Source organism: Panthera pardus, unplaced genomic scaffold (genome assembly GCF_024362965.1).
Source record: "Panthera pardus isolate Hobbes unplaced genomic scaffold, ASM2436296v1 HiC_scaffold_6, whole genome shotgun sequence".
NCBI lineage: Eukaryota > Metazoa > Chordata > Mammalia > Carnivora > Felidae > Panthera > Panthera pardus.
In genome coordinates, this window is record NW_026526991.1 from 4,343,025 (window position 1) to 4,365,424 (window position 22,400).

The 22,400-nt window shown below is 46.0% G+C and overlaps 1 protein-coding gene across 2 annotated transcripts in view; it reads right to left on the reverse strand.

Annotated features, from left to right (window-relative positions):
• ARFGAP3 (ADP ribosylation factor GTPase activating protein 3) overlaps nt 1–22,400 on the reverse strand; it is a 50,447-nt gene that overhangs the window by 22,316 nt on the left and 5,731 nt on the right. Inside the window, exons 2-8 of one of the 2 annotated variants that reach the window (XM_053895713.1) lie at nt 21,326–21,444; nt 14,336–14,408; nt 13,209–13,340; nt 11,236–11,319; nt 6,213–6,300; nt 2,337–2,396; nt 710–756 (exon numbers count right to left, since the gene is read on the reverse strand). In XM_053895713.1, coding sequence (XP_053751688.1) covers nt 710–756; nt 2,337–2,396; nt 6,213–6,300; nt 11,236–11,319; nt 13,209–13,340; nt 14,336–14,408; nt 21,326–21,444 — 603 coding nt within the window. The remainder of the gene's footprint in view (nt 1–709; nt 757–2,336; nt 2,397–6,212; nt 6,301–11,235; nt 11,320–13,208; nt 13,341–14,335; nt 14,409–21,325; nt 21,445–22,400) is intronic. The other variant, XM_019447101.2, reaches the window with a different exon arrangement.

Below are 22,400 nucleotides of genomic sequence, written 5' to 3' on the forward strand. Positions count from 1 at the left end.
CCTTATTAGAAACGCAAACACGACGGAAACTCCCACAGGGCCTCTCCCGATTGTTTAGAATTCTGTCATTAGCAAAAGAAATGCTGTCAAACACTCATTCTAGAAAATCTTCACTACGTATAACATTCACCTCATGGAACAAAACCTAGGTTTTTATCAAAGCCCCATTTATGGGGCACTGGGGTGGCTCTTTCGGTTAAGGGTCTGACTCTTGACTTCGGCTCAGGTCATGATCTCATAGTCCTGAGATCGAGCCCCTCGTTGGGCTCTGCACTGGGCATGGAGCCTGCTTGGGATTCTCTCTCTTCCTCTCCCTCTGCCCCTCCCCAGCTCGTGTGCATGCACTCTCTCTTTTTCCAAAAAAAACCTCACATTTATTATTACAATATGGCTCAAAATAAATTTTAAAAAAGTGACAGGGGCACCGGGGTGGCTCAGTCGGTTAAGCATCCGACTTCAGTTCAGGTCGTGATCTCATGGTTCGTGGGTTCAAGCCCCACGTTGGGCTCTGCGATGACAGCTCAGAGCCTGGAGCGTGCTTTGAGCTCTGTGTCTCCCTCTCTCTCTGCCCCTCCCCCACTGACGTTCTGTCTCTCTTTCTCAAAAATAAATAAACATTAAAAAAATTTTTTTAACGACAAAGGTGGCTTTCTTGAGAACATAGGCTATTTTAAAGCCAAACTACCAGATATTTATGTGCAATACTTACTCCTCTTTTAGCTTGATTTGGTTTCTTTTTTATGATAGAGGACACCTCTGTCAAAAAATAAAAAGTAGAAAGTCAGACCAATAGAAATACGCAATTTTTCTAATTCTAGCGTATTTTTCTTAAATTCTAACACATTGTACATATTATGTAAGAGACTGTAACATTTTCCACCTTAGTTGGTCACCCAGAACATTCAAGCACACGAGTGTATCGCAGATTAAGAGAGCTTTGTTCAAATGGAGTTTCTCGGCACTGCTAAGTAGGATCCAAGCTCACAGAAAACATTTTGTGCACACCACACTAGAGAGAAATGAGGAGCCTGGCCTTGCCCACCCCACCCCACCCCACTCATTGCTTTCTTCGGAGCATTTCTTAAATACATTAGAACAAACTCTCCTCTTAAGCTCTGCTCTTCAAAAACTTTTAGAATTAGTTTAAGATATAAAGTTAGCCAGGCATTATGCACACAACGGAAGCAGTGGTATGGTTTTTCACCCTGACTTGTATACAGATTTATCACATCAATCAATGAGAATTACAAAGCATTCCATTATTTGAGTAGCAAGGCTTTCTAAATTGCACAAAAACAGATGAGGCTTTAAGGTAAAGTTTCTTAAAAATCGTTTTCTGGGTAAGCTTTAATCATAGATTACACATTCTGTTTCTACAATTATGTTTAAGAGACCCAGTAAGAATAAAATTTTAACTTTTTTCTTACAAAGATGAGAATGTGCTTTAATAAGAAAAGACAGCATAGGGGCGCCTGGGTGGCTCAGTCGGTTGAGCAACCAACTTCGGCTCAGGTCATGATCTCGCGGTCTGTGAGTTCAAGCCCCGCGTCGGGCTCTGTGCTGACAGCTCAGAGCCTGGAGCCTGCTTCGGATTCTGTGTCTCCCTCTCTCTCTCTGCCCCTCCCCCATGCCTGCTCTGTCTCTGTCTCAGAAATAAACATTAAAAAAAATTTTTTTTAAAATAAGAAAAGACAGCATAAAACCACACACAACTAAAGATTCAAATTTAGCCCTCACGAGACAATAACATCATTACGTGCCAAGTATGAAAAACATATCTATGGGAGTTTTTCTTTCCATCACTTTCTTTTGGATCCATGTTAAAGCACTCACATAATCCGCTCCCAACCTCCTACGAGGCTATTAACTCGGGATGAAAATATCTGGAACATTTCTAATAGTTCAGCTATTTTTTCACCAAAGTACTTGCTTTCCAATTAATGCCATGCAATGTGTGCTCATTTCAGAGTATAATTCCCTGATGATGAAAAATTAAAGATCCTGGTGAAATCAGAAAGAGAAGAACACTCTAGGAGACGTCGCTCTGCCCTCTGCTCATGCTGGGAACGTAACCCAGTTCGACACAAATGAGCAAATCAACAGTTTCAGCAGCAAGCTCAGCCAGGGACACCACACCGGTTGCCGCCACTCACGGGCCTCAGGCTGGTCCTAAAGGGGAACGGCATTTTTGCTCGACAAAAATCTTATTAATAGATTAATAATCACGATGCCAGATTACTCTACACATTCTAGGCAGAATGGAAGGCCAGGATTCATCTTTCTCTCCTAATGAATCTCACTGTCTGAATCAGAATATGGAGTCGTAGGCATATTACCTAAAGCAGCCTTTGTTGGTGCGTTGAGACCTTCCACACTTGGTCCTTGTTCTGGGCCACCTGAAAGTTAAACATATTGATATCAATGCAGAAAATATACTCATTAAATGTGCTTTTGAATATACGACACATTCAACTTGCTCGGTACCACACGTGTGACCCAAGTTTGTCGATTATTGGTTTTCTTTTTAGCTCCCTGTTCTGTTTTACCATTACAAGAATTTTTTTTTAAATTTTTTTACATTTATTTATTTATTTATTTTTGAAAGACAGAGAGAGACAGAGCACAAGCGGGGGAAGGGCAAAGAGAGAGGAGGAGACACAGAATCTGAAGCAGGCTCCAGGCTCCGAGCTGTCAGCACAGAGCCCGACGCGGGGCTCGAACTCACAAACCACAAGATCATGACCTGAGCCAAAGTTGTGATGTTCAACTGACTGAGCCACCCAGGCGCCCCTATAACATTTTTTTAATGTTTATTTATGTACAGAGAGTAAGAGCATGCACCTGAGAGAGTCAGGGAGGGGCAGAGAGAGGGGGGTGGAGAGAGAAAGAATCCCAAGCAGGCTCCACGCTGTCAGCACAGAGCCTGACGCAGGACTTGAACTCACAAACCTTGAGATCGTGACCTGAGAGGAAATCAAGAGTCGGATGCTTAACTGACTGAGCCACCCAGGCGCCCCCAAGGGGAGGTGGAATTCTAAACAATAAAACCTTTTGGAGAAACTCTGCGGCTAAGAATGCAGAGTTTAAAATATTTACAAGAACAGAATCTTGTTCTGCATGTAGTTATCTCAGTTTCCTGTTAGCAAATCAAATGGAGACACCTGGACTCCAGAGGTCACAGGGACACCTCCAGGGCTCTGTATGCTTCAACCTCCAAAGGCCTCTTATGCTAACTAGTTGTAACAGTAACAATATTCAAATCGCCATCGGTACAACGCTCGCCTTGTCTCTGTGTTAGTCAGGAGAGTGTCGGGATTATTTTTTCTCCTCTGTCCTTTTGGACAATGACAAACCCGTCGATGGCTCAGGTAGATTCCTTCTCTTAAAAAACAATCCCCCTCTGGAGGGGCTCACAGCCCAGGGAAGGGACACACACGGACGTGGTAATTCCCAGAACCAGGTTGAGCTGCACTAAGAATGGAGACCACACATAAATGTGGTCGTGACTGGGAGTGTCCGTGGGGTGGACACAGCCTCTCTGAGGACAGGCGTTCGCGCAGAGACTCCAGGAAGGAGGCGGCAACATGACAACCAGAGGACAGATTCCCACTGCAAGCAACAGGGCCGAAGGGCCAGTGCGGCTACAGGGCAGTGTGGGTCTAAGGAGTTGAATTGCTACGTGCCACTTAGAAAGGTGTCTGTCTTCTGGGAATGCAAGCTGGCGCAGCCACTCTGGAAAACGGTATGGAGGTTCCTCAAAAAACTAAAAACAGAACTACCCTACGACCCAGCAATCGCACTACCAGGCATTTATCCACGGGATACAGGGGTGCTGTTTCGAAGGGACACATGCACCCCAATGTTTATAGCAGCACTATCCACAACAGCCAAAGGATGGAAAGAGCCCAAATGGCCATCGATGGATGAATGGAGAAAGAAGATGTGGTGTATACACACACACACACACACACACACACACACACACACACACACAATGGAGTATTACTCGGCTATCAAAAAGAATGAGATCTTGCCATTTGCAACTACGTGGATGGAACTGGAGGGTATTATGCTACGTGAAATGAGTCAGTCAGAGAAAGACAAATATCATATGACTTCACTCCTATGAGGACTTAAGAGACAAAACAGATGAACATAAGGGAAGGGAAACAAAAATAATGTAAGAACAGGGAGGGGGACAAAGCAGAAGAGACTCATAAATATGGAGAACCAACTGAGGGTTACGGGAGGCATTGTGGAAGGGGGTAGGGGCTCCATGGGGAAGGGGCACTAAGGAACCTACTCCTGAAATCATTGTTGCACTAGATGCTAACTAATTTGGATGTAAATTTTAAAAAATAAAAAATTAAATTAAAAAAAAAAAGAAAGGGGTCTGTCTTCTTACCAGACACTTAGGGTCACAGGCACAAAAAATGAAATGTGCCAAAACATCACAGACTGCAAATCAGACAAAACCCAGCCATGCCAGCGTCCTTTGCATACGAAGGGAACAAGCTTTTTGTGTATATATGAATTGCAAACGCTTATCACCTGTCTTTAAAGCATCTCTTCAGAACCGAAACGTTGCATTTGTGATAGATTCGTCAATCTCTTCCTTTCACGAGGCCTGAACATGCAGAGAAGGCTTCCCCGGTTCCGGTTCCGAGAGGACAGAAAACCTCCACCCGTTTTCTTGCAGCACCTTTATACTTTCATGATTTATATTGAAATCCTTGACCCGCCGGCATTTTGTTTGGTATAAAGAGTAAAGAAGGAATTCTACTTTACTGTAATATTTTACCCAAAATGCTAGACGCTTGTCCCAACTCATCCACTGTTCCCCAGAATGCAAAGCGTTCCCGTCCTGGTTCACTGACAGGTCTATTCCTAAGACCAGTCAAATCAAAAACCGGCGTCCTAAAATCTGCCGTTTGCTGCAATCTCAGGCACTCCCACCCTGACACCTGCACTTCAGTGCAAACGAAGTGACTTTTCCTCACAGCAAGCTCCCTGCCCCACTCACAGAGACCCGAGTGACCACTCTCCCAGGACTCTCTTCTTGATAAGTATCAGTCACCCTCTCCAACCCTCCAGCAAAACCCTCGCCAGGAAGTTTCTCGAGTAAGCATCTCAGTCATCAAGCTGGTGGAGTGTTTGGTCTTGGCTACTTCACGAAGTTCTCTCAAGTTCCCCAAAGCAGCTCCGGGCTCGGCGTATGCGAGCCAGCCCTTCTGGCCACGCTCCAGGGTGCCCACGTAGCTGTCAAATGTCGCCTTGTTAATTTGCTCAAGCCTTCCGGCTAACAAAAGATGCTCAGTCTTAAACCAGAAAAGTTGACATCTTGATCCTTGTTATTCCTATCACATAAGTGATGTTTTTAAATGCAAGCAACTGACAGAAGTACAGGTACAATAAATACGATCCTATGATAAAGTCACCAAAGGTAAATCATTAGATAGCAACTATTCATAGAATCGGTTTTAAAATGGACATCTTGTTTTCTGACCGTAGAAGTAACAGAGACACATGACAAAAGTTTGGTCACATCAAAACTGTATCAAGTTGAAAGTAAAAGTAATTCATTCGGTAATTTTATTCTCTGGTTAACAATTTGCTATGTACCTTCCAGAATGTTTTCTGTGTGTATATGTTTTTGCTTCAGTGTTTTACAAAAATGAGATCATATTTCCGGTTGGGTAATATCTTTCCCCCCGACTATATAATGTACCATGGGCATCTTTCCTTCATTAAATACAAGGACCTTATTTTCTCTTTCCTTTTTTTTTAAAAAAGATTTTATTTTTAGCAGCACCTGGGTGGCTCAGTCAGTAGAGCCACCGACTTTGGCTCGGGTCATGATCTCACGGCTCACGGGTTCGAGCCCCGCGTCGGGCTCTGTGCCGACAGCTCGGAGCCTGGAGCTCGCTTCGGATTCTGTGTCTCCCCCTCTCTCTGCCCCTAACCTGCTCACATTCTGTGTCTCTCTCAAAAATAAATAAACATTAAAAAAAATTTTTTTTTTAAAGATAAAAAATGATTTTATTTTTAACTAACGTCTACACCCAACGTGGGGCTCAAACTCACAACCCTGAGATCAAAAGTCACGTGCTCCACCAACTAAGCCAGCCGGGTGCCCCACAGGATCTTATTTTCTAATAGTTTCATAGCCATTGAACCAAAGGATAACATCACACGACAATTCTGAAGACTACCTTCATTATTAGCTGGAGTGGTCTCCACATTCCTTGGTGACAAAGAAGATGCTTCTGGCTGTGCTGATGTCCAGCCTGTGCCACTCACCTGAAGGTGAGAAAATTCACCAGTCAGCAAAGCAAGAAAAGAAAAAAAAAAAAATCAAAGCTAATAATGGAATGGTCACCTTCCAAGTACCTGGGTTGGCGGCAAGGAAAGATAATATTAAGACATGTCTATTTCTTTTTTCTTTTCTTTATTTATTTATTTATTTTATTTATTTTATTTTTTTTTATATTTATTTATTTTTGAGACAGAGAGAGACAGAGCATGAATGGGGGAGGGTCAGAGAGAGGGAGACACAGAATCCAAAACAGGCTCCAGGCTCTGAGCTGTCAGCACAGAGCCCGACACGGGGCTTGAACTCACAAACTGTGAGATCATGACCTGAGCCGAAGTCAGCCGCTTAACCGACTGAGCCACCCAGGCGCCCCTCTTTTTTCTTTTTTTTAATTGAAGTATAATTAACGTACAGTATCACATTAGTTTCAGATATACAATATAAAGATTCAACAACTCCATACATTACTCAGGGTTCATCAAGATAAGTGTGCTCTTTGTCCCTCTTTACCTATTTCAACCCTTCCCCCACCCCCCCACCCATGCTTCCTTCTGGCAACCACCAGTCTGTTCTCTGTATTTAAGAGTCTGTTGTTTTATGTGTCTCTTTGGTTGGCTTCTTAAATTCCACATGTGAGTGAAATTACATCGGATTTGTCTTTCTCTGTCTGATTTATTTCACTTAGCATTATAGCCTTTAGGTCCGTCCATGTTGTTGCAAATGGCAAGAGCTCATTCTTTTTCGTGGCTGAGTAATATTCCTGTGTGTGTGTGTGTGTGTGTGTGTGTGTGTGTGTGTGAGAGAGAGAGAGAGAGAGAGAGAGAGAGAGAGAGAGAGATCTTCTTTATCTATTCATCTATGGTGGACATTTGGGCTGCTTCCAGAGTTTGGCTATTGTAAATAAGACTGCAATAAACAGGGATATAGATCTTTTTGAATTAGTGTTTTCATTTTCTTGGGTAAATAGCCAGCAGTGGCATTACTGGATCACATGGTAATTCTATTTTAAATTTTTTCAGGAACTTCCATTCTGTTTTCCACAGTGGCTGCACCGATTTGCGTTCCCACCCATGGTACGCGAGGGTTCTTTTCTCCTCACGTCCCGTCCAACACTTGTTATTTCTTGTGCTTTTGATGTTAGCCATTCTGACAGGTGTAAGGTGATCGCTCACCGTGGTTTTGATTTGTGTTTCCCTGATGATGAGTCATGTGGAGCATCTTTTCCTGTGTGTTTGCCATCTGGATGTCTTCTTTGGGAAAATGCTTCTTCAGGCCCTCTGCCCATTTTTTTAAAAAAAATTTTAATGTTTATTTTTGACAGAGAGGGAGAGAGAGAGAGAGACAGAGCATGAGCAGGGAAGGGGCAGAGAGGGAGGGAGACACAGAATCTGAAGCAGGCTCCAGGCTCCGAGCTGTCAGCACAGAGCCCGACATGGGGCTCGAACTCACGAACTGCGAGATCATGACCTGAGCCGAAGTCGGACGTTCAACCGACTGAGCCACCCAGGCGCCCCTGAAAGCAGCATCTTAATGGTCCCTTCTCGTTATTCGTGGTAGTTATGTTTTTTTTTTTTAATTTTTTTTTTGTTTTTGAGACAGAGAGAGACAGAGCATGAGTGGGGGAGGGACAGAGAGAGGGAGACACAGAATCTGAAGCAGGTTCCAAGCTCTGAGCTGTCAGCCCAGAGCTCAATGCAGAGCTCAAACTCACAGACCGCAAGATCATGACCTGAGCCGAAGCCGGACACTCGACCGACTGAGCCATCCAGGCGCCCCTCCTGGGCCCATTTTTTAATCAGATTATTTATTGTTTTCAGTGTTGAGTTGTACAAGTTCTTTACGTATTTTGGACATTAACCCGTTATCAGACATATCATTTGCAAATATGTTCTCCCATTCGGTAGGTTGCCTTGTCCTTTTCTTGATGGTTTCCTTCGCGACGCGGAAGCTTTTTATTTTGGTGTCGTCCCAAGAGTTTGACTTTGCTTCTGTTCCCCTTGCCTGAGGACGCATAGCTAGAAAAAGGCTTCCATGGCGGATGTCACAGAAATTACTGCCTATGTTTTCTTTTAGGAATTTAATGGTTTCAGGTCTTACATTTAGGTCTTTAATGTATTTTGAGTTGTTTCTTTTTGTGGACGGTGTAAGAAAGAGGCCCAGTTGCACTCTTTCGCACGTCGCTGTCCAGTCTTCCCATCACCGTTTGTTGAAGAGACTTTTTCCTCATCGTAGAGTCTTACCTCTTTTGTTGTAGATTAACTGACCATGTGAGTGTGGGGTTCTTTCTGGCTTCTCTATTCTTTCCATCGAACTGTGTGTCTATTTTTGCACCGACATCATACTGTTTTGATTACTACAGCTTTCTGGTGTATCTCGAAATCTGAGATTGTGATGCCTCCAGCTCTGTCTTTCTTTGTCAAGATTACTTTGGCTATTCAAGGTCTTTTGTGGTTCCACACAGATTTTAGGATTTTTTTGTTTCAGTTCCTTGAAAAATGGTGTCGAAAACACGTATATTCTTAAGTCTCTGTTTTAACACTCCAATTCCTTATTTTTCCTCCACCAGATTTTTATTTTGTGATAACTTCAGACTTGAAAAAAGGCTGCAAAGATAGTAGAGTTTCCATATACACTTCACCCACCTTCTCTGATGGTAAAGTACCCACGGCACGTCTGCCAAAACTAAGAATTATCACGGGGGGATCAATGATTTAGCTATCGTTATTAGCTAAACTCCAGACTTTATTCAGATTTCACCACTTTCCCACCCCCATCTCTTTTCTGTTCCAGGATCCGTTCCAGGCTCCCATGCTGCATCGGTCGTGTCTCCTGAGTCTCCTCCGGTTTGTCACGGCTGCTCAGTCTTTCCTGGTTTTCCACGACCTTCGAGCTTCTGAAGGGTAGTGATCGGCTAGTTTGTAGAATATCCCTCAGTTCGGGTGTGTCCGATGTTTTCTCGTGCTTAGCCTCGTTTGGGGGAAGAATGAGACAGGGCTGAGGTACCCTTCTCACTGCCACACGTCAGCTTCCCCGAACGTGGGCGATGCGGACCCTGATCGCTTGGTTAAGGTGGTGACTGCCAGGCTTTTCTCTGATAAAGTCACTGTTTTCCGCTTCCCATTCCCTAGTTTTGGGAACAAGTCACCAAGTCTGGCCTGCACTCAAGGGGAGAGGGGGTGAAGCTCCATCTGTGGAGGGGCAGACTATCTACAGATATGACTGAATTTTTCTCTAAGAAAAATCATCCCTTCTCTCCACTTATTTATCCAATCATCTCATCATTATTAGTGGGGACTCGTGGATATTCGTTTCATTCTTTGGATTATAATCCGAACTGTCGTTATTTATTTTGTTGCTTGAATGATTCCAGTTTTGACCACTGGGACCTCTTTCCGGTTGGTTCCCGAGTCCTTTAGACATGCCCTCCCCTATCTGCCACCCGCTCCGTCCGCTTACTTTCCGACACTCCAGGGCACTCCAGGCTCCCCAGTGGCCCGGGCCCTAGAATCGGCCGTTTCTCTGAAGGTAGCCCCGGGTCCTCCTGGCAATTAGAAACCAAGATGTGGGTGCTGGGTGTGCTTGTGTACCGGAGCGTCCCTGTCTCTGGGCCCCTTGGTGGACAGAGGCGGGTGATACACATGTGTCTGTCTCTGCTGACCCATGTGTATACACTACCTGTCATCGTGCTCCACTGTGTGTGTGCGTGCGTGAGTGTGCGTACAGAGACACGCTGAAATAAACGTGAGTTCACGTTAATGCTAATTCCACACGAATTCCCACACTAGGCACCAAACTGTTGTCTCCTCCTTCCAGCCTGTCACTTCTATTCCTAACACTTCTCGGCTACTAGTCCTGGACGTTCTAGATCTCGTTCTATATTAAACAAGAGGCACAGATCATGACAGAACACCTTATCTTTTCTTTTGTTTTCTGTTCTCTTCTTTTTTGAGAATTGTTTCTGGTAACTGTTAACTACGTCAATGAACGTGTATGTGCACATCATGATAACAACAACAAAAAAAATCAAGGCTTAGCAATTTATACACCTTTCCACATTTTTACTTGGAAGTTGGTTACAGAACGGGTTAAGCAAACAATGCTCCCTCCCCAGTGGGGCTGGGAAGAGGCAGGGCAGTGAACAGACATCTGAGGCTCTGAGCCAGGGGTCCACCTACGTTTCCTCACGGGACCGCGCCGTAAATATTTTAGGCTTTGGAGGCCTCACGTCCCCTGACCTGAGAGATCTGGGGATTGTTCTTGGCTCCTGTCGGACCACAACGACAAAGATCATTATTCCGATAGCATTTACTGACGGTTCACCCTGTGCCAGCTCCTAACTCCTTGCATCTGTACTGACTTCATTGTTACAACAGCCTTGAGATACGGTATGCTCTACGGGCACGACTAAACACAGACAATGAGGTTCGAACCCCTCTTAAAATTTGGTTAAAAAGAAAAAACCTGTCTTCGTTCTTGGTCAGTTCCATAGCTGTGACCTGAATCATGGCAGACCACCATGGAGCCTGGGCATGGGCCTGTAACTAACCTCTGGCCACTAGGATACGAATGGAAGTGATGTGCACTGCCTCCAGATTGTTTTAGTAAAAGGAGGGGGCACACGCTTCCCGAGATGCTTGCCCCCTTCCCATTGCTGCGAAAGGTCACGAGCTGGGGCAGACACTTTGGACTGTGAGATAGAAGCCAGTACGTGGAGAAGAGCAAAATAAATCCCTCGGTCAGTCCTGGACAGGCGACTTCCGAACTGCTGATGGAAATTCATTTCTATCTTGTGTGAAGTGACTTATTTCGGGGTTGTTTATCACAGTGGCTTAGCTTGGATCCTAAGTGAAACGTTTCAATATATGCCCTTTATAACTGTAAGAGTAAGCATACTTTAAAATCATATAAAGCAGACTACATACCTCAGGAGAAGCATGAGAGGCAAAGAAATCTTCCTCTTTTGGTGGAGAGGACACAGGCGGAACCACACAGCTATCAAGCCACAGCTAGAGCAAAAACAGAAAGTGCGTGCTGAGTCCTTCACCTGGCTTTAAAAGTTTTTCTTTAATACTCTCACTCCCTTTCCAGAGACCTGTTTGCTAATGATTGGTACTTTCCGTTATTATGCAATCAGTTAACAGGCCTACACGGGGCCCCTGAGCACATTTTAGTTATGTATCAACCCAGTAGCTTTTGCTTCCAAGCCTTGAGGATGTCAAGGACCAGATTCACAAGCCGTTTCTGAAAAGGAAAGACGGAGGGCTTAATATCCAAGTGCAGGCTCTAGAGTATCACCAATCCTCATTTTTAGTGGATTCCATATTTGCAAATTCACCTACCTGCCACAATTTATCTGTAACCCCCAAGTCAGGACTTAAGACATTTCTGCGGTCCTTCATAGACATGTGTGGATCAGTAAAGAAGGCAGGTCACCCCAAGGTGCACGTTCCCAGCTGAGGCTGAACAAGGTGACGCTCTGTCTCCTTGTTTCAGCTCTCAAACTGTAAGTAAGTGTCCTTTTTTGTGGTCGATTTAGCGACACATTTTTCACATTGTTGTGCTTTGTTGGTGATTTCATTGGTTAAAATGGCCCCCAAGCCCAGTGCCGAAGTCCTACCTTGTGTTCCTAAGCACAGGAAGGCTGTGATGTGCCTTATAGAGAAAACACAGAATGAGGTAAGCCCCACCCCCCACCCCCGGGCATGAGTTACAGTGCTGTGGACAGTGAGTTCAATGTTAATGAGTCAATAATTATATATTAATGATATGTTAAATATTATATCTATATATAGATATATATAGATATATCTATAGATATATATATTATATAGATATATATATCAATATACTATTAATTATTATATATTTAATTGCATATTAATAATATATTCAGCCTGGCTGGCTCGGCCTGCTTAAGCATCCTACTCTTGATTTCGGCTCGGGTCATGATCTCAAGGTTCGTGGGTTCGAGCCCTGCATCGGGCTCTGTGCTGACAGTGCGGAGCCTGCTTGGGATTTTTTCTCTCTCTATCTCTCTCTCTGCCCCTCCTACTCCCTCTCTCTCTCAGAATAAATAAACTTAATTTTTTTTAATTTAAAAGTTTAATAATATAGTCAATAAGGTGTCCTTAAATAGTATCACATGTAAAATAAGGTTATGTACTGATCAGCTGATGGGAATGTTGTGACCAGACACTCACAGGAACCTAGCCCTCTATCTCGCCTAGGAGTGATGTTTCCGCATTTACTAATTCAGTGCATCACTTCCATGAACCTCAAGAATCAACTACACATGGTTTCCTTGCAAGAGAATCCAGCTAGAAGGTTTTACTGTTTGGGATAGGTAACACCACTTTAAAAAAATTTTTTTTTTTTTTTTATTGCTTTTATTTATTTATGAGAGAGACAGAGAGACAGAGTACGAGTGGGGGAGGGGCACAGAGAGAGAGAGAGAGAGAGAGACACACACACACACAGAATCTGAAGCAGGCTCCAGGCCCTGAGATGTCAACTCAGAGCCCAATATGGGGCTTGAACCCATGAACCGCGAGATCATGACCAGAGCTGAAGTCGGACACTTAACCAACTGAGCCACCCAGGTGCCCCTAAATTCTCTTTTTTACATTTTTATTCACTTTTGAGAGACAGACAGAGACAGAGTACAAGCGGGGGAGGGGCAGAGAGAGAGGAAGACTCAGAATCCGAAGCGGGCTCCAGGCTCCGAGCCGTCAGCACAGAGCCCGACGCGAGACCCGAACCCACGAACTGTCAGATCATGACCTGAGCCGAAGTCGGACGCTCAAATGACTGAGCCACCCAGGAGCCCCCAAAACCACTTTTTGTACCGAAACGAATGTTCATCTGCCGGAGGAGATCCAACCCACCCGTGACTTACGTCAGTGCCATGCTTCCGCGTTGCCTGGGAGGCCAGCGACTTGATTCTCTCCCGATAGAGCTGAGCAGCGCGACTGTTGTACTTGGCATTGGTGTCATTGGTGGCACAGCCGTGTTGATGGAAAAAGGAAGACTACAGAGGAAAATGCGTGAATTAATAGCAATGTGGCATTAAATGTCACCTGTGACTGAAAACATTACTTCATGTTATGAAGGAGTTTTTGGATAATACTAGTGGAAACAAAAGTAATTAAACCACATAATTTACAAAAAGAGTTCGTACTACCTAATTTAAAGTCAACTCCTCCTTGTAAAAGGGAATGCTTTCCACGCATTCAACATTGGTATTTTTGTGTAACCGGGCATGAGACTCGGTACAAAATGACAAAGCTGTGGCCCTTCATTTCTCCATCAACCCACTTTGGTCATTCTGAATTATTCTGTTATTTGGGGGGACGCTTTCCACTCTGGACTACTTTTAGCTCATGAGAAATTCATTTCAGTTTGAATTCCTCTAACTTGGAATTTCTGACAAATTGGTTAACAGGGGCCACGCCAACCATCACCTTGTCTAGTGCTGTTTCTTCGTGAACAGAAACCACAGCATAAGCACGAGATAAGATAAATGTTTCAACAGTTAGAGGAAACTGTTTCCAACCACCTCATAAGGGTCGGAATTCATATCTCAATGAAAGCAGGCATTCTAGAAACCTGTATGAGCAATCCTTGTATTGACCCAACTGGATTCATCAGATATACTGGGTTTGTAAATGAAGTTTAACATATTTGAGGCTCCTTATTTAGGTTTGTAAGGGAGGGTAAAGAGATCCGCTCTTTTAAAACTGTAAGTTAATTGGACACTTAAGAAGTTATGTTTTACGCAGAAGTTACTAAGAAAGGGCATCTCCTTTGTCTTGTTCGGTACTGTATCTCAGCACCCAGCCCAGAGCTTTGTGTTTACGAGGCATTTAAAAGATTTGGGGATAAACAAGTTACCAGGGCCATCCGCTCCCAGGCCCGTCTCGTCCTGGCTACTCAATAGGGCCTCCCAAACTCATACATGCAAATACCCAACCTCCCTCCCGGCTTATAGCGAGAAGGGAGACAGCAGGTCTGCGATGAACTTACTGCGTGAGCATTTCCTCCAACTTGCATGCATCGCAGCTGAAACCAAGACCAGTTCGAGTCCAGCTCAGTAGATCTAAATGGGGAGAATGTTCTCAAATGTTAACACGTTCTTCCCCCAGAACGGAGCCACCAAAGTTTTGGGAAGCAAGAGTTCCCTTGATTTTCAGCATCCTGAAGCCTTCTAGGTCTGTGTTAACAGTGACAGGGGATGTGCTGGGCCTGCAGAGCCTGTGATAGTGATGCAAACAGCTCCCGGCCCCTCTCATCCTTCCTGGCAGCCATGTTTCCGATGGCCCAGCCACACGCTCCCCGCCACGCGTGACCACAGGTGGGCCGCCCCAGGCCAGGAGCGCTTCCGCTGCACCAGACAGCGCCTCATCTGGGGCTCAGGGACAAGACGAGCTTCCCGGGCCGTTGGAACAACTGTGACTCCTCGCCTCCCATTCTCAGTGGCTTATGATCTAAAAATCGGTAACGTCTCTCTGCTCAAAACAGATGTGCTCTTCTGATTTTTCAGATCAGCTACGCATTTGTCCAGTCCGACCTCTAACGGGAGCCTCGGGGACGCTCACAGTCTCATCAGCAAGCAGAAGGGACCTAACCGACACCACCGCCATCAGGGAAGGGAGAAAACTCAGGATTTAGTGCTCCTGACGCGAAAGCTGGAAGGGCCTTCTCCCCTACCACACCTCGTGCTTTACTTCTCTGCAACCTGAGACCAAATCCAGGCAAGGTAAAGGCAATAACCGTATTTCCCAACAATAACAATTCGCCGAGCGATCACTGTAAAGCAAGGTGTGATATTCCAACAATGTTAGAAGCCTTTGCGTTAAATCCATAGGTAAGAGCAAAAAGCAAGGCTGTCCCATATGCGACAGCTTGTCCCCCACTAACTGTAAAGGAATGTGGACGTTTCTGAATGGGTGTAGGTAGAGTACCTTTACAAAATAGGAAGGTAAAAAGAAAAGACGCCTCTTTTCCTTTTATACTGCCCTCCCGTTTGCCAATTTCTATGCCTGTTTGTATCGCTTATTAGCCTTTGTAAACGTTAGAATGTTATTTTGAAGCCAATAGCTACCCTAAAATAATAACACTGATACATATCATTACTTGCACCTGTAACAAATCCACTTCGTGTCAATACATACAAAGCAAAATTTAATCTACCCTTTATAAGCAGCAGGTTTCCCAAAGACAAAAATAAAATCTTTCAGAATTTGATGACCAGGCAATGTGACTGCATGATATACCTTGTTCTGAAATCCTTTTTCTGATGGATCTTAGCCACATGTTCACGACTCTGCATCAGACGGAGTCAGGGACCACCCCCATCCCACGCTGTCAGAGCATGGCAGTTAACAGCACAGCTTCTGGAGACAGACTGAGACAGAACAAAGCTCAACTCTGCCATGGCTAGCTGGATGACCTCGGAGAAGTTACTTAGCTTCTCTGTGCCCGCTTTCCTCATGTGCAAAGCAGTGATAATTATAGTATCATCTGTCTCACTCTTGTAGAAACCAAACAAGCTAATATCTGGAAAGTGCCTGGCTCGCGGTAAATCCCACACGGCTAAAATTCTCACCATCGCCATCACCATGGTCATGTTAACCCTGTCACGCTGTGTCAGGTCAGAAGCAGCGAGCTCCAGAGGACAGGAATGTCCCACGTTTTTCTGCCACACTCCTACAACAGGCACATAACAGGTACCTGAATTTGGGCTGACTTAATTAGGTCCTAAAACTGAGGCTGCAAGTACTTGGATTTGCTAATCAGCCTCGACTTTTGGTCTTAAACTATCTTAAAAAAAAAAACAAAAACAAAAAACGGGGCGGTTCCGCCATTTAAGGGTCCAACTTCAGCTCAGGTCGTGATCTCACGGTTCGGTTCGTGAGTTTGAGTCCCAACTGGGCTCTGTGCTGACAGTGTGGAGCCTATTTCAGATCCTCTGTCTCCCTCTTTCTCGGCCCCTCTCTGGCTCGTGCTCGCTCGCTCGCTCTCTCTCTCTCTTTCTCCAAATATTACTCTATATATTCCTTAGAAAAAAAGATTAAAACGAATCGTTCCTGAACTGGATTGTGGAGCCTGAAACTAGTCAACCTTTAGAGGAAACTTAATTGCTCACGAGTGCCCATTCCTACACGAGGAGCTGACTTCACTGTAGGTGATTTCTTCCCTCCAATATAGATTGAGAGACACGAAAGGTAATTGACAGTCTGTGACAGTGCTAAGAAAAAAGTAAAGCAGAGGCAGTAAGAAAAATGGAAGAATCAGTGACACTTTAACAAAGTGGCTCCTGTTAACAGCCAAGTCAATGAGAAAAGAGGTTTCCCACAACCTCTATAATCCTTACATGAGTCCAGTATAACCTCCCCAAAACTGCATGAATTAGCTTCCCTAGTGGCTGCCAGAGTCAGTAAGCAGCACATTTAAATAGATTTTAGAAATCAGAAGGAATCTCACCAAATAAACATGACAAAGTTATCATGTAATCAAAAATTTTCAATGGAATTTCATCCATCCAGCACCGTTAATCTAGACTTTGGCTCACAGACAAGCCCGGGAACAGCTTCAGGAGCCGCCTGTTTCTAACCGGCTTGGCTGCTTGACTGAAGGCCACGCAAGGCGTTGCCTTCCTACACGAACATCACAAACGTTTCTCCTCCGGCATCCGCTGGGCGGGCACACACATGACTCAGACCTGATCGCTGGCGGCATCCGCTGGGGACTCACCATGTGCCAGGCTTTATGTGGGTTCATCCGCTTTCTTCTCCCAAAGCCTCTACGGTGACTCCCCAGCTTCTCATCCCCACGTTCAAGGGAAGGAAACAGAGACACCGAGAGGGAAGCAGCACACCCAGAAACAGTCGGGGGTGGTGCTGGGCTTCAGCCCCCAGCAGCCAGGCACAGTGCCCTCTCTCCTCACGCCTGCCCATCACCGCCTGGCCAATGTCTGTGGGCACCTTCTGCGCCCGGGGCCCAGGTCGGCCTTCCTGCGTTCGCCCCTCAAGGCCTCAGCAGTTAAGTACAGGCCCTTGGCCTGGCAGTCAAGATCCTCCACAATGTCCCCCAAATCTTCCCCTTGAAATCCTATGTCTCTTCATTTTCCTCTGCCTAGACAAATTAGCTACTAGGGGCCCCCCGGGTGGCTCAGTCAGTTAAACATGCGACTCTTGGTTTCAGCTCAGGTCATGATCTCCAGGCTCGTGAGTTCAAGCCCTGCATCGGGCTCTGTGTTGACAACAAGGAACCTGCTTGGGATTCTCTCTCTCCCTCTCTCTAGTCCTCCTGCGCTCTCTCTCTCTCACAATAAATAAATTTTTTTAAAAAGGTGGTTACTTGGGGCGCCTGGTGGCTCAGTCGGTTGGGCGTCTGACTTCAGCTCAGGTCATGATCTCGCGGTCCGTGAGTTCGAGCCCCGCGTCAGGCTCTGTGCTGACAGCTCAGAGCCTGGAGCCTGTTTCAGATTCTGTTGTCTCCCTCTCTCTCTGACCTTCCCCCGTTCATGCTCTGTCTCTCTCTGTCTCAAAAATGAATAAATGTTGGGGCGCCTGGGTGGCGCAGTCGGTTAAGCGTCCGACTTCAGCCAGGTCACGATCTCACGGTCCGTGAGTTCGAGCCCCGCGTCAGGCTCTGGGCTGATGGCTCAGAACCTGGAGCCGTTTTCCGATTCTGTGTCTCCCTCTCTCTCTGTCCCTCCCCCGTTCATGCTCTGTCTCTCTCTGTCCCACAAATAAATAAACGTTGAAAAAAAATTTAAAAAAAAAAAAAAAAAATGAATAAATGTTTAAAAAAAAAAAAAGTAGTTACTAAACAGTTCACTTTTTCCAGCCTCTATACTTTTTAAAAATATTTATTTATTTATTTATTTATTTATTTATTATTTATTTATTTATTTATTTAGAGGGAGAGAGAGCATGCGCGCATGCGTAAGCCAGGGAGGGGCGGGGGGGGGGGGGGGCCGGGGGCGGGGAGAGAATCCAAGCAGGGATGCTGGGTTCGATCTCACAGCCCTGAGATCATGACCTGAGCCAATATCAAGAGTCAGTAGCTCAACCAACTGAGCCACCCAGGCGCCCCCTACCTTTTCTCAAAGCCTGACTGCCGACCTCCTTTCCCCTGCCTTGTTTCCATGATCAAAATCTCACCAAAACTTCGAAATTCGTTGCAAATGTTACCACCTCGTGGTCAACCTGGACTGACTTCCCACCCGGAAGTAGATGCAGTGCTGTTTTCATGTCCTATGGGGCACTTTACAGTCTATCTTTTTGTTTCTTTTTTTTTTAATTTTACTTTTTTAGTGTTTATTTACTTTTGAAGGAGAGAGAAATACAGTGTGAGCGGCGGACGGGCAGAGAGAGAGGGAGACACAGACTCCGTGGGGCTCGAACCCACAACCCGTGAGAGCCAGTTAAGCATCCTACTTCCACTCAGGTCACAGTCTCACGGGTTGAGATTGTGTAGGGGCCACCCAGGCCACCCAGTCTATCTTCTTATTCATGCTGTACTGAAGCCTGTCCCTACCCTCCTACTGGATTCCATTCACCTTTCACAAGCTCATGAAATACTTAACAGTGAACCTGAGAGGAAACAGAGCTGGAGGGAGAGGAGCACAGGGAGGCGCAGATGCCCCAGGAGCTGAGGCCCGGAGTTCAAGCCCCGGGAGGTGGTGGGCAGGGGCCAACACAGTTACATCCTCTGCAGTCAGCTCCAAGGCAGCTGGCCATTTCCGTGGATGCCTAACCCGCCTTTCCCTTTTTGGTTGGCAGAAGTTCATAGGTTTTTTCCTTTGTAAAATTGTTGACTTGAAATTCTACTTAAAAAAAAAAACACAAAAAAAACACAAACCTCCATTTAAATAAACATTCCACCCATGCCAAAGTGTTCATCTGTTCGTGACTGGGAGGTGGGACTGTTGGGGGGGGTGGGGCGGTGCGTGCGTCTGGCAGGGGAAGAGGGTGTAGAGGGGCAAGGGATTCTAGAGGAAGGACTTTTCACTTACTTTATGAACTTTGGGACTGCTCGGGTTTTTTTTTTTTTCCCCAATGACCTAGTGTTTGTAATTTCTTCCCACCAAGAAAAAATTTTAATGAGCAAACCTCCGCCTCGTAAAAACAAAAACCCTGCTGAGTACTCTCACCTTCCTTGACTTCCTCTTGCCCAAATCCTAGACTGCTGCCCTCCGGTCGTATAGGACTTTTTGACAGTTGTTTCTGAATCATTTATAAACATTGTGATTCACAGTTCTATTTATCTGACTTTTAAAAGTCTGGTCATTAAACCTACAGCAGCCCAGACAGACCCTGCTGTCTAGCCTCATTATGATCTGGGTCAGTCCTCCCCTCACCAGGGAACACGTCAGAAGACCGCCTGATTGCCTGGAATGGTTTATACTGGAGGTGTGCTTTGCTGGAGAGGCAAAGGGAGGGCCGGATTACGAGGGCGGGACTTGGCACAGAGGAAGAGGGACAGAACACAGTGAAGACAGAAAGGAAGACCAATGGAGTCCAGACTTCATGAGCTCTGGGCAGAGCAGCTCACCTTATGGTAACCAGTAACAACCAATCCGGGGGGTGGGGGGGTGGGGGGGAGGTGGAGAGGAGGGAAGTACCCTAAAAAGAAACCTGCCCGGGCAAGTAAATCCCTCAACATTTAAAGAAAAGGACAAGAACAGGACAGTGTATTCAAAATATTCTGGGAGCAGCATCTAAGACAAAGAGACGAGAAATGGATAGATACTCTGAAACCAGGAAGAACACAAAAGAACTCCCTTTTCTAAGTAATTGCCTACGGAGTTATGTGGCTATAAATATTTAGCCCATCAGCCTCTACAAACTGATTTCCGGAAAAAAGAACTCACGAAAGTACATCAGAATGTTTTTTTTTTTTTAAGTGAATATATTTTTAAAAGAAAATTATATTATTTTTACTATGTAGTTTTTGTGCCATCATAGAAAATGTCTCATTGCAAATAATAATCGATTTATCTTATAGGAACCAATGTTCTTCATAGTAATAGTATTATATCGATATTCCTTAAGTCATAAGGAATGGAGGGGGGTTGCTGACGAGCAAGCCTCGCTCAGTTCCAAGTGCTGAGCCTGCCTGGGGATCCTTTTATTATTTCAGATTATTTTATTTCACACAAGGGCACTTCAGCCTCCCACCGGACTGTGGGGCTGTGTCCAAGGGGGCCACACGCAAAAGCCCCATCTAGGCTGCAACCAGACTGTCCAGAGTAGAAGATATGTACTCCCCAGAGCGAGCCAATGGCAGCCCACGTCTGCAGATTAAAAAAAAAAAAAAAAAGACTTTCTTTTTACAAGCACTTGAAATTGCCACTCAAATTCCCAACACAATCATTCACTCAGGCTTCGTGAGGTCAGCGGCCCTGGGAGCCAGAGCTGTAGGCCTGTGCTATAACGAGCCTTCTCGCCTTTTTCAATCTTTATTTCTGAGAGAGAGAGAGAGAGACAGAGCATGAGTGGGGAGGGGCACAGAGAGAGGGAGACACAGAACGGGAAGCAGGCTCCAGGCTCCGAGCTGTCAGCACAGAGCTCGACGCGGGGCTCGAACTCACAACCAGGAGATCATGACCTGAGCCGAAGTCGGACGCTCAACCGACTGAGCCACCCAGGCGCCCTGCTTCTCGCCCTTTGTATCAGCTCTCCTCCCGACGGCAGGCCCCCAGCACCCCAACCCCCTGCTCTCGCTGCGCTGCTGGTTATTAGAAGGTGATAAAGGGAAGGGAAGAGGGTCTCAGACCCTCCCTCCTGACTCCGTCTGCAGCACCACGGCCTCAGATCTCTGACACAGAGCTCTACGGAACAGTCGCCGAACGGAAATAAGCCATCTTCCAGGTTACCTAACTGTAAAGATTTCGATCCCCGCGACTCCTCGCCGGCCTCTCGTTCTACCTGACGGCAAAGCAGACGTAAAGCAGAAAAGGCGAAAAGAACCCCTCCCGCCCATGACGAAAACAGACTCACTCACCTGATAAAGCTCAAGTGGACCCCGAGTGACCTGTGTGACCCTGAGCAGTCGATGCAAAGGAACACCCCGTAGGTTATACTCGCCCAGCTGGGGTTCTTGGCCCCACAGTCAAAACACACCTGGAAGACAATTTCAAAACTCAGTTATTAATTCATCCCCATCAGCTAAATGAGCCATCTTACAGGCTCCGATACATGATCGAGCTTGAAAGCTGCTTAACGTTCACAATCTGAAACGGGTTAGTACAAAATATCTCACCTGTTTTGTTTTGTTTTTTAAAAACCTCAACATTTGGGGCGCCTGGGAGGCTCAGTTGGTGAAGCGTCCACTCTTGGTTTTGGCTCAGGTCGCGATCTCACAGTTTCGTGAGTTCGAGCCTTGCGTCAGGCTCTGCGAGGAACCTGCTTGGGATTCTCTCTCTCCCCCTCTCTCTGCCACTCCCTGACTCACCCTATCACTGTCTCTCTCAAAATAAATAAGTCAACTAAAAAATTTTTTTTAAAAAACCCTGAACTTTCAATTTCTTTATTATTACATTACAGATAATTATGTATTAATCAGGCATCAGCAGGGCTCCCTACCAGTCACGCGAATGAACACTAACCAGGGACGTCCCCCTGCTGGGAACACTCAAGGCCTTGTGGCCTCGTGGCCTTCCAGCCAGTGGCTCTCCACTGGCCCCCAGCCAGCTGAGGCGGAGGGGACGGGAGCCACCCTCACTTGCGCGGGGTGACCTGTGACCAGTAAGAAGGCAGAAGTTTCCGAGATTAGATAATAAAAGACGCCGTGGCTTCCTTTCTGTCTCTTGCCACCTCTCTCCCCTGGAGCACTGGGGAGAGGCTCTGGGGGAGGCTAGCTGGCAGGTCTGGGGGACACTCGAGCGGCCCAGGGGAGAGGCTCAAAGTGGTGAGGGACGGACGCCCCGAGCGCAACGAGCCGGTGAGGAGCGGGGGCCGGCGGAGCACCTCAGGACCGAGCTTGAGAGTGGGGAACCCCAGCCTGGAGAGACGGCAGCCCCAGCAGACGGCCTGACGGCACCCTCATGAGAGAGCCAGGGCCCTCCTCCCTCAACATT